At 41.1% G+C, this 13,020-nt stretch overlaps 1 protein-coding gene across 25 annotated transcripts in view; it reads right to left on the reverse strand.

Annotated features, from left to right (window-relative positions):
- LOC140725642 (disks large homolog 1) overlaps positions 1 to 13,020 on the reverse strand; it is a 472,837-nt gene that overhangs the window by 24,192 nt on the left and 435,625 nt on the right. For 12 of the 25 annotated variants that reach the window (XM_073041366.1, XM_073041362.1, XM_073041360.1 and 9 more), the window contains one exon: positions 7,136 to 7,235. In XM_073041366.1, coding sequence (XP_072897467.1) covers positions 7,136 to 7,235 — 100 coding nt within the window. Of the gene's footprint in view, positions 1 to 6,739; positions 6,786 to 7,135; positions 7,236 to 13,020 lie in introns of all 25 variants that reach the window. The other 13 variants (XM_073041383.1, XM_073041368.1, XM_073041380.1 and 10 more) reach the window with 2 other exon arrangements.

The raw sequence follows: 13,020 nt of genomic DNA on the forward strand, positions 1-13,020 counted from the left end.
CCTTTCAAACTGCTTGGTCACCTGACCTCGACTGCCCAATCAGCTGCTTTCTGCTGAGTCTGAGCTATTCAAATCTTGATTGTCTAATCAACGGCTTTCTGCTGAGCTACTCAAATCTTGATTGACTTGATTGCACAGTCCAACTGCCAAAACTGCCAGAATCTCTCGAGTCAAAGCCTCAAATCTCCACTCCTTCACTGGCCGCTTTCCACAGGCTGCTCCGCTTGAGGTAACCCTCTATTTACTTGTTTGAGCTTTTCAAACTGCTTGGTCACCTGACATCGATTGCCCAATCAGCTGCTTTCTGCTGAGTCTGAGCTATTCAAATCTTGATTGACTTGATTGCACAGTCCAACTGCCAAAATATCAGTATCAGTCTGCTTGCCAACCAGACTGATACTATCACATAGTAAGTATATCAAATCGTTGATCTATCAATAATTGGGAGATTCATGTACTCAGAGAATCAGCCCTCACTGCATTAATTTTGGGTGTCTGGGACCTCTGACCCCAGCTGCTTTTAGATCATCTGTGTGAAGTCACCAAGGAGTGTAAATAAAACAGTATAAATGTAAGAAAACAGTCAGGTTTGTTAGGAATGGTCAAGGAATGACAAGAAGAATGACAGAAAGATGGGGTGACAAGAATCTATGCCTCTGCCTTCGACTTCTGCAGTGGATGACTTGTTTGTTTACAACTTGTCACAGTAGCGTAGCAGTTTACATGATGCTATTACATTTCGGGGCATCAGAGTTCAGAGTTCAATCCCGGAATGAGGAATTCCTATGCTCTCCCCGTGGAATGCGTGGGCTTCCTCTGTGTGCTCTGGTTTCCTCACACAGTCCGATGATGTACCGATTAGTACGTTAAATCGGGGGTTGCTAGACAGTGATGCTTGAAGTTGTCAGAAGGGCCTATTCTGTGTTCTGTCTCTAAATAAGTAATAAATAGACACTTGTTGGTATGTCTTTTTCGCTTATAGGAATTATACCTGTGGTTTGGAAATCCTTCATGTTTTAGAAATCATTGGTAATTTCAAAATCTGGTTTCCAATGTGTTTTAAGAATTTTATCTAAATTTAAACATGTACCACTAAAAATAAAAGAACTATGTTTAATGACTTTGCCAGCTGGAACTATCTTCTCCTTGTTGGGGAGGGGGATACACTGCTCAGATAGTGGGTATCGGTAGCTAAACTCACCCTGGAGGATAAAGGACAATGTGATCTAGCCTTTGAAGAGTAGGTGGCTCTATAACCTCTCTTTAGTGTGGGTATCCATAGCTAACTATATCGGATAGGACTTACTGGCTGTATCACCGCCTAGTATGGGAACTTGATCGCTGGGTACTGCAGAGAGTGGTACAGACAGCTCAGCACATCTGTGGATGTGAACTTCCCTCCATTGAGGACATTTATAGCAGCAGGTGCAGAAAGAAGGCCTGGAAGATCATCGGGGATGCCAGTCACCCCGACCATAAACTGTTTCAGCTGCTTCCGTCTGGCAAACAGTGCTGCAGCGTTAAAGTCAGGACCAACAGGCTATGAGAAAGCTTCTGTCTACAAGCCACTAAACTTATAAATTCACATGTCTGTACATGCAATGGAGTCATAACACAAAGGTTTTTACTCACTCGTTGCGGGACGGATGTAAGATTTAAATAAATTCAATTCAATTACTATCTTCATCTGAGTTCAGAACTTCAGACAGCAAACCCAAAACCATCACAGTAGCCTGGCCTGTATCTGACACCAGACCCATAGAAATGTAGTTTAATGTCCTCTAAATGTCTTCCAGTAGGATGGTGGCGTATTTGGATGCAGCAACTTCTACAGGGTCAACCGAAACTGTTATTGTCTGTTTTAAACATTTTTTTTTGCAATTGCAAGACCCTGTTGGAGGTTAAGAACTTAAGGTACTGCAGGTCTATCCCATCAGTGAGTTGCACACTGGCGGAGAAACTGGAAGAGCTGGGCTGTGTGGACCATGATGCTATCTGTGACAGAGAGGACTCAGTGCGCAAAGAAGGTTTGCAGTCCAACGGCAAGTGATCATCTTGGTCAGTTGTCTTGTGATCGCAAGACCCTGTTGGACAATGACGTGGAATGCTGCAAGTCCAATTCACTGGTTTATTGGCGAAGAGCGGGGTAGCTGTGTGGCCTCTGTCGTAGCAAGGACTAAGGCTGAAGCCGCAGTGTGGCCTGTTTGCAGCCGCCCGGGGGAGGCATCAGAGTTAGGCACCCCACCTGCGTGCCGGAGGCCGCACCCCAGAGCTTGCTCAGCAGCAGACAAGCTGCATTGTGTTCAACGGCAGACTGCTGCAACATTCACGCACTCAGGGACTTGGACTATATACTTTCTTAATGTAACTGTATGTTATCTGTATGTTATTTACTGCTATCTTATATGTGCTGTATGTGCCTTATGCTGTGTATGACTGTTGGTATTGCGTTTTGCACCTTGGGTCCAGAGTAACGCCGTTTCATTTGGCTGTATTCATGTATGGTTGAATGACAATTAAACTGGAACTAAAATGCCCTGGAATGCTCCCACAGTCAGAAACGAAGAGATCAACAATAAATACCGACTTTGCCATTGATATCAGTAACAGAAGCTACTCATCAGCAATTTTAATTCACTCCACAAGATATCATGAATCGCTTGGAGCACTGAATAATAAAAGCTGTGAATCAGGCAAGAATAAAACTGTCCTACTGAACATCTAAGCTTCAGAGCGTGAAGCAGCTCTTGCCTAACTGTTCCAGCACCATTAAATATTAGCATCTACCTGGTTGCAAGGGAAATTCCCCAAGTATGTTAAAAGTAGAACAAATCTATTCCAGCTAATTACCAGTCAAAGTAAATTATTATCAAAGTACATATATGTCACCATATACTACCTTGAGATTCATTTTGGGAAGGTGCCCCAGTGTTCTGTCAATCAAAATGAGCATAAAAGGCACTGAGCTCATCTGGAAGCAAGACACGGTTGTCATTTATGCTGCTTGGTTTTGCTTTCTAGCAGGTGAAGGCATTCAAGCCCTGCCACAGCCATCAAGCATTCTTCTGTGATTCAAACTTTGTCTGGAATTGTCACTTTGCATGTTAGATGGCATGTGACAGCCAGCCTGTTCTCAATCATCAAAATGATGGAATGTACAATCGACAGTGATATCAATGGTACCAACTCACTGAGGTCAGCTTAGGTTTTGCCAGGACTAGACCTCATCTCGGCCCTGTACAAATAGTCTGGGCACATCACACCTCGCAAGGGAAGAAGGCTGCGCTATTTGAATCAGCCACAAGATATCACTACAGGGCAAGGCTAAGTCTTGATACCAATCATCAGTTGTTTAATCAATGACCTTTCTCCCATCATCAGTATTAAAGGAAGAATGCATTCATTATTGGCTTTGCAAATGTGGCATGGTAGCGTTGCAGTTCGTACATTGTTTTACAGCCTGCCAGCTGTGAGAATCGAGTCCCACCGCTGCCTGTAAGGAGTTTGCACGTTCTCCCCATTACCACGTAGGTTTCCGCTGTGCTCCAGTTTCCTCCCACATTCAGGTTAGTGAGTTGTGGGGTATTCTATATTGGCTTGGCAACACTTACTGGCTGCCCAGCACAATCCTCACTGATTTTATTTGACATAAACAATGGATTTCACTGTACGCTTCTATGTACATGTGACAAATAACACTAATCTTAATCTCAAAAAATGAAGCAGCCCATTTCGGCGTGAGACAAGATCTAAACATCAGGCAAGTGGCATCAGTTGCACACAAATGCCAGCCAATAACCACCTATAACAAAAATGTCGAAACACCTACCCTTGCACCTACCTAGCATTCCCATTACCAAGGTCCCAGCAGTTGCCATTATTAACCAGAAACACAACTGGGCCAAGCACATAAATAAAGGACCCACAAGAACAGGTCTGAGACCAGGTACCTCACTGCCAGATACCCAAAGCCTTTTTACCTTCTACCAAAGCACAAATGAGTGTCGTGTGACCTGGTAACATTGTAGGAAAAGACAGCCCAATCGACTGGCAACTCATTTACAACACTAAACGTTCCTTCCCTTCAACGACAGATGTCGCAGGGATGCAGAGTGCACCATTTCTAAAGTTCACTGTGGTCATTTACCCAAGCTGTTGCAACAACACCTCCCAAACCCACAAAATTGACAACCAGAAAGAACTACAGATTCAGGCACATTGGAGCACCAGCTTCTGCAACATCCTGAATTGAAAACATTTTGACATTCCTTGATCACTCTGGGCCTAAATCCTGGAATCCCTTCCCAACAGCATCATATGGCCACTGAATTGAATGATTTTGTGTTTATACTGCTCATATGCACTCTGAATCGGTCCGTCCTTCTCTTTTCCTGAATTGCTCTCTCAAATTCTTAATCTTATTAAGCTGATCACTCATTACTTTTCCATAAGTGTAATAATACACACAAAAGGAAATCAATTGTATTTATTGATTTTTTGACAATCTGACCTGGAGTGAAAGGAGAAACATGAACCTACATTAGCAAATTCCTTCTCCTCACTACTCACCCACCCTCTATATATTTTTTTAAAGCACAGATTCATATTGGCTTTAGATCCAACTTAATATGCAGTTCTCCAGCACCCTGCCTTCATGTTAATTCTTAAGTTACACTGGGCAGAGAGAAAAATGAACATGATCCACAGCTGAACAAGAAATAAATCCCTTTCACCCACCCCAGACCTTCCTCAATGTTTGTGTTTAGGCACTTTTCAGTAAGGGTCAGCAAGATATAAAAGTAGCCTTCTTCCTACCATCTTGCCTCAAGCTATTCAAAGCTGGCTACTTACTTGATCAGGGCAATTAAGCTGCACAAAACTTGAAACACTGAAAATCTAAATTTGTTGTTTGTGCTTTAGAACTTCCTGAAAGAATTTTCTGATTGACATTAAATAATGAAGAAACTAATGATTATTAAATTCTAAATGATTAAGGACACCCCTCAGCCTCCCACACTTCACTAAGATCAAACCTCTCCTTGTAACTAATTCCAGGCAACATCCTGGTAAATTTAGTTCATCATAAATTAACAATGAGGGTGAATTCTTGCAGTCAGGAGCAGGTAATGCTTTTCTAATTTGTAACTATTTCAGTTCACATCTCATTATGCTAAAAAAATAGACTGGACTCCCTGGGCAGTAAAGGATTTGTATAAAAATTTGTTGATTTGATCTTAGGGTGGCAGACAACATTCCACTACCTCCAACACTCAGCACAATTAAGTAAGGTTGTAATTAAGTCCTAATAATATAAAACTTGAGATTTTAAAAACATGCAAGTACCCAGTGCTGTACACGCTCTCCTCAAATACAGTGAAAGAGAATGTAAACCAGACCAAGAACTCCAATCAGCAAAGCGAGAGTTGCAAAGAATAATCTCCCATTAAGCAAGCAACAATTAAACTGGTGCATTTATTATCTTCATATCTGTTTAAAAGATGAAGCAAAACTTGTGGCTGAAAGAACTTATATGACATGTGCAAATGCAAATCATTTCCAGAAACAACTATGAATCTTTTTACTGAATCTCACAGCTGTGGGAATTTCGAAGATCCTCATGGAAATTAACTCCTACCAGATTAGTTTCTCTTTTAAAAATCCGGGATACTTCTACATTTTCAATTGAATTAGTGCTTTTACTACATTGCTTAGTGTAGTGAAATGTAAAAAAACAGGGTATTTGGTCAATTGTCTGCATGATCTTTATTTTTTTCTTTCTCTTGGGTATCGAGTGTTAGTCTTTTATTTTTATTCTTTTGCTTTCTTTAACTGGGTTATTTTGGGTTTCTTGCTTTGTGGCTACCTGTGAGCAAGCAAATCTCAAGGTTGTATAATTTATACATTCATTGATCATGAATTTAGACATTCAAATGAGAATATTAAGGATAAAGATTCGGATTCAATCTCTGCTCAGATTCTGATCTCGTACCACACCAAAGGTATTGAGCTGATGGCAGGTAGCTTTGGGGGAAGAGGAAGTCTTCATCAACCCCTGTAGCTTAGCAATAGAGACAGCAGCCAGTTCATCCCAGAACCATGGGGGAAAATAATAAATTGCAAAACCAACGTGTCTGCTGAAAGGAAGCCATTGAACAAAGTAGTATAACCTGATGATTTCTAGCTCTCTGAAGCTCTCACACAGTTTAAGGAAAATAAAAAAAATCTTTCCTCCAGTTCACAGTTTGCAGATCACACCGATGTCATAATGTAAGAAAAAATCATTTGCAATTGTTTCCAGTTATTTCCTATGTTAACATTTAAAATTTGGCCATACACTGAGGTAAACATTGATATTCTGTTTACTTCAGAATTCAAATCGGCAAGTTTGCAAACAAAGGCATACAAAAGGCGGACGATGCCAGCCTGTTGCAAATAATTGTAACATAAAAATCTTCAGACACTATTTACATATTTTAGGCAAGGGAAATATTTTACTTGCATTCAATTGATTTACAAATTTAAAATTTAAATCTGCTTTATCTGAAAGTCAACATAGGAAATATGGCCTGACTTTGCATGGCAATGATTGAAAAGTACAAATAAAGACACGAAGACCAATAACCATGAACCTCCCCCATGCCAGCAGAACCATACAAACCACTAGAAAAAGCAACAAAAAAACCCAGCTTAGAAAATAGATGGAGGCAAATGTGAATGGAGAGGATTTTCCGGCACTTACTCAGGCCTTTTGTTCCCATAACGTCGTCACCTAACCCGGGGATCTCCTGTAGAGTAGTCCCCAGACAGCAAGCAATAAAGAAAAAAGAACAATCACAGAAGAAAAAAAAATCTGTCAGTGACACATAACAAGTCTACTACCATGACAGACTGTTTGTGTGAACATAACTGGTTTAGAGGGTTGCCCAGCCTAGGAGTTAACCATGAAGTCTCATCAGAGAGACTGACATATTAACAAAAGTGGATACAGCCAATTTCAAATAGATGCCCTTTTTAAAATAAAAAATGGGGAAAATCCAGCTGTATTCAGCAGAAACACATTGCCATGGTAACGCTGTAAAGGTCCCTTCTTGGAGATTGATCTTCTCTACAGGTGCGTCTGGTTGCAGCTACTTACGTTCAAGGTCACTGGTTTCCTGCTCACTCTGCTCCTTGCTCTTGTAGAAGGGGAATTTTCGGGAAAAGATGTTCTTTTTACGCTTGTCATTGAATGACTGCTGAGGAAGAGAAGGAGTGGCAAAAAAGGGGTGTCTAATGTCCACGTGGTTAATGCCCGACCCCAGAAACACATGGTAACTGAATTGGGCCACAATCCCTTGCAATATTTTTTTAAAAAATGATATATGATTAGATAGAGCCAAGAAATAATAAGAATTTTATTCCAGGAATATATTTCCTACAAACTGTTATCAAAAACTGTAAAGAGCTGCCCTGAGAATCTTCCAGGACACTTAGCAATTTTGAATCTTAAAAAAATGTTTATCAGCTGTAATAGTTGACAAGACAGAAATTATCCACCCTTAATTTGCTTCCACAAGATACAATAAAACATGTTCTGCAAATGAGATGATCAAAATGGAAAAAAAAAATCTGGTCAAGGTGTATATAAAAAGGTGTTCATGACAAAGATTTGTTTGAAAGGTTTTTTGATGAAAATATTCTTGAAACAAGAAAATATAGATGAACTTAAATGGATGGACTGTGACATTGAAGATTGTGAAACAAAGGATAGAGGTTGAGACATGGTTGCCACATGCTGTCTTACAAATTCAAGTCTGGATTAATAAACCTTAAAGTCATTGTCAAATTTCAGAAAGAATTTCATGAAGAAAATTCACAGCCAATGCAGTAAAGTTAAAATGCATCATAATAATAAAAATCCAATTTCTCAAGCATTTCAGGTAAGTCGACAAGATTTATTTATTCTGGGGCAAAACCTAAAACAACTAATCATGAGTAGTAATGCACGTAAACTATTAAAAAGAACTTTTATTCCAAAGTTTATTAAGCTTCATTTGAAGAAGAATTAGAACTAAAAAGCCTCTAAAGGAGCCGGCTTGTGGAAGCAATAGGAGAAAAACATCACATGTGTGAGTAGTAACACGAGAGAGAACTTGATATATAGGAAAAGAAAGGCCAGATATTATTGAAAAATATGGCAATGATTACGTGATAAAAGTTAAAGAAGAATGAGTTAGTTGAAGTTAGTTACAATTGTGTTGATGGTTTCTCAACTTTAGTATTTTAGCTGTATAATAAGAAACACTAACATTTCCCCCCATTGGTTAAGATTTGGAAAACTAATACGTGAATAATAAAAATGTCTTTTTTATTTGGCCAAGATTCGTTTTAATGCCATCCATTTTATATTAGCAAAACAGAATGTTAAAATGAACTGTTCAACTCAAAATGGCAAGAGAAAATCCAATCAAAAAATGGTACCCAGACGCTCACCAATGCTTACACCCAAAACAAGAGAAAATGGATTTTGAGCTGGAAAGGCAAGTTTCTCTTTTAAGTAGAGTGCATGCATAGCCAGGTAGAGCTTGGCATTTACCAATGTCATCAAGGAGTTTGACTATTATTTGGTAAAAGAGCTCCAAGAAATGCAATCTTCATCAATGGCAAGCGTTTTTATTGCAATCCTCTTGCAACACAACACATGCATGTTTCTGTGCACATCAGTCAACAATTGTTCCAACCCAACAGGCATGTAAAGAGCAACAATATAGGTTCTACATTTAGCACAGAAAAAGGTCATCAGCATTTATTTTAAAACCACAGCAGGTAGAAGCATGCTGTTAATCTTAGTCATTCTTGGCTATATAAATTTAAAGTTAAATGCATACTTTGATATTAAAAAATCACAATCGAATGTTTATGAATGAAAATCAGAATTTTATAATAATTCACTTTTTTTAAGAAGATGTGTAAGATAACATTTTCTAATCAGAAATATATGTTCACTATTTAATTTAACCAGCGTTATCTTTTACTTTCTCTCCATCCCTGAATTAAAAAGTACCAATGAATGAAATTGCACTGCTGCTGTCACATAACAGGAGGGCTATGGTTTAACTTCTGCTGGTCAGCATATTGATAAAAAAAACAGGCATTCTTAACCCTTAAAGAGTCTGCTCAGGCAGAGGAATGGCAATTCTCACCAGGAGACCAAATAAAACCGAGCAGGGTGATGTAATTTAGAATTTGAGAAATGAAGAACGAAGGAGAGGCAAAAGTTATAAGCGTTTGGAGGAATTCCTGAGAGGTGTTCTTCTCCATCTGCAGCTGTTTCCACAAAAAGTAGAAAATGCGTACAATGTAACATAATGTTTATCGTTATTGTGCAATCACGGCACAATCCATACCTACTACTTTATGAATGTGAAGGTTTTGTCCAAAAGAAAACACTTAAGAGCTTTAACTACCAGCTGTATATAGAATGTATTTTGTTTTCAAAGGGAACTTCCATCTTGATGCCCAAAACATCCCCTCCCAACTTAACATAAATAATTTAAGAATATGCATGTGTTTCAGTTTTAGTGTACATATTTTAGATTTATTGTCCAACTTCTGCATGCCACTCGTGCGCTCTGAACCCAAGATTAAACCATCAGATCACAAACAAGAGAAAGTCTGCAGATGCTGGAACTCAGCAGGCCGGGCAGCATTTATGGAAAAACGTACAGTTGATGTTTTGGGCCGAAACCCTTTGGCAGGACAGTATAAAGGGTCAAAGGGTTTCAGCTTGAAGCGTCGACTGTACTGTTTTCCATAGATGCTGCCTGGCCTACTGAGTTCCTCCAGCATTTTGTGTGTGTTGTATTAACATAGAAAATAGAATAGTACAGCACATTACAGGTCCTTCGGCCCATAATGTTGTGCCGACCCTCAAACCCTGCCTCCCATATAACCCCCCCCCCACCTTAAATTCCTCCATATACCTGTCTAGTAGTCTCTTAAATTTCACTAGTGTATCTACCTCCACCACTGACTCAGGCAGTGCATTCCATGCACCAACCACTCTCTGAGTGAAAAACCTTACTTTAATATCCCCCTTGAACTTCCCTCCCCTTACCTTAAAGCCTTGTCCTCTTGTACTGAGCACTGGTGCCCTGGGGAAGAGGCGCTGGCTGTCCACTCTGTCTATTCCTCTTAATATCTTGTACACCTCTATCATGTCTCCTCTCATTCTCCTTCTCTCCAAAGAGTAAAGCCCTAGCTCCCTTAATCTCTGATCATAATCCATACTCTCCAAACCAGGCAGCATCCTGGTAAATCTCCTCTGTACCCTTTCCAATGCTTCCACATTCTTCCTATAGTGAGGTGACCAGAACTGGACACAGTACTCCAAGTGTGGCCTAACCAGAGTTTTATAGAGCTGCATTATTACATCGCGTCTCTTAAACTCTATCCCTCAACTTATGAAAGCTAACACTCCATAAGCTTTCTTAACTACCCTATCTACCTGTGAGGCAACTTTCAGGGATTTGTGGACATGTACCCCCAGATCTCTCTGCTTCTCCACACTACCAAGTATCCTGCCATTTACTTTGTACTCTGCCTTGGAGTTTGTCCTTCCAAAGTGTACCACCTCACACTTCTCCAGGTTGAACTCCATCTGCCACTTCTCAGCCCACTTCTGCATCCTATCAATGTCTCTCTGCAATCTTCAACAATCCTCTACACTAGCTACAACACCACCAACCTTTGTGTCGTCTGCAAACTTGCCAACCCACCCTTCTACCCCCACATCCAGGTCGTTAATAAAAATCACAAAAAGTGGAGGTCCCAGAGCAGATCCTTGTGGGACACCACTAGTCACAACCCTTCAATCTGAATGTACTCCCTCCACCACAACCCTCTGCCTTCTGCAGGCAAGCCAATTCTGAATCCACCTGGCCAAATTTCCCTGGATCCCATGCCTTCTGACTTTCTGAATAAGCCTACCGTGTGGAACCTTGTCAAATGCCTTACTAAAATCCATGTAGATCACATCCACTGCACTACCCTCATCTATATGCCTGGTCACCTCCTCAAAGAACTCTATCAGGCTTGTTAGGCACGATCTGCCCTTCACAAAACCATGCTGACTGTCCCTGATCAGACCATGATTCTCTAAATGCCCATAGATCCTATCTCTAAGAATTTTTTCCAACAGCTTTCCCACCACAGATGTAAGGCTCACTGGTCTGTAATTACCTGGACTATCCCTACTACCTTTTTTGAACAAGGGGACAACATTCGCCTCCCTCCAATCCTCTGGTACCATTCCTGTGGACAACAAGGACATAAAGATCCTAGCCAGAGGCTCAGCAATCTCTTCCCTCGCCTCGTGGAGCAGCCTGGGGAATATTCTGTCAGGCCCCGGGGACTTATCCGTCCTAATGTATTTTAACAACTCCAACACCTCCTCCCCCTTAATATCAACATGCTCCAGAACATCAATCTCACTTATATTGTCCTCACCATCATCAAGTTCCCTCTCAGTGGTGAATACCGAAGAGAAGTATTCTTTGAGGACCTCGCTCACTTCCACAGCCTCCAGGCACATCTTCCCACTTTTATCTCTAATCGGTCCTACCTTCACTCCTGTCATCCTTTTGTTCTTCACATAATTGAAGAATGCCTTGGGGTTTTCCTTTACCCTACTCGCCAAGGCCTTCTCATGCCCCCTTCTTGCTCTTCTCAGCCCCTTCTTAAGTTCCTTTCTTGCTACCCTATATTCCTCAATAGACCCATCTGATCCTTGCTTCCTAAACCTCATGTATGCTGCCTTTTTCCACCTGACTAGATTTTCCACTTCACTTGTCACCCATGGTTCCTTCACCCTACCATTCTTTATCTTCCTCACCGGGACAAATTTATCCCTAACATCCTGCAAGAGATCCTTAAACATCGACCACATGTCCATAGTACATTTCCCTGCAAAAACATCATCCCAGTTCACACCCACAACTTCTAGCCTTATAGCCTCATAATTTGCCCTTCCCCAATTAAAAATTTTCCTATCCTCTCTGATTCTATCCTTTTCCATGATAATGCTAAAGGTCAGGGGGCGGTGATCACTGTCCCCCAGATGCTCACCCACTGACAGATCTGTGATCTGACCCAGTTCATTATCTAATACTAGATCTAGTATGGCATTCCCCCTAGTCAGCCTGTCAACATACTGTGACAGGAATCCATCCTGGACACACTTAACAAACTCTGCCCCATCTAAACCCTTGTAACTAATCAAGTGCCAATCAATATTAGGGAAGTTAAAGTCACCCATGATAACAACCCTGTTATTTTTGCACCTTTTCAAAATCTGCCTCCCAATCTGCTCCTCGGTATCTCTGCTGCTACCAAGGGGCCTATAGACTACCCCCAGTAGAGTAACTGCTCCCTTCCTGTTCCTGACTTCCACCCATACTGACTCAAAAGAGGATCCTGCTACATTACCCACCCTTTCTGCAGCTGTAATAGTATCCCTGACCAGTAATGCCACTCCACCTCCCCTTCCCCCCCCCCATCCCTTTTAAAACACTGAAATCCAGGAACATTGAGAATCCATTCCTGCCCTGGTGCTGCCAAGTCTCCGTGATGGCCACTACATCATAATTCCATGTATGTATCCAAGCTCTCAGTTCATCACCTTTGTTCCTGATGCTTCTTGCATTGAAGTACACACACTTTAGCCCTTCTACCTTACTACCTTTATACCCTTTATTCTGCTGCTCTTTCCTCAAAGCCTCTCTATATGTTAGATCTGGCTTTACTCCATGAACTTCTTTCACTGCTCTATCGCTCCGGGTCCCATCCCCCTTGCAAATTAGTTTAAACCCTCCCAAACCATGCTAGCAAACCTACCTGCAAGGATATTGCTCCCCCTCAAGTTCAGGTGCAACCCATCCAACCTGTACAGGTCCCACCTTCCCCAGAAGAGATCCTAATGGTCCAAAAATCTAAAACCCTGGCCCCTGCACCAACTCAGATATTAAACCCTCAGATATTGCT

This window comes from Hemitrygon akajei, chromosome 3 (assembly GCF_048418815.1).
Source record: "Hemitrygon akajei chromosome 3, sHemAka1.3, whole genome shotgun sequence".
Lineage (NCBI taxonomy): Eukaryota > Metazoa > Chordata > Chondrichthyes > Myliobatiformes > Dasyatidae > Hemitrygon > Hemitrygon akajei.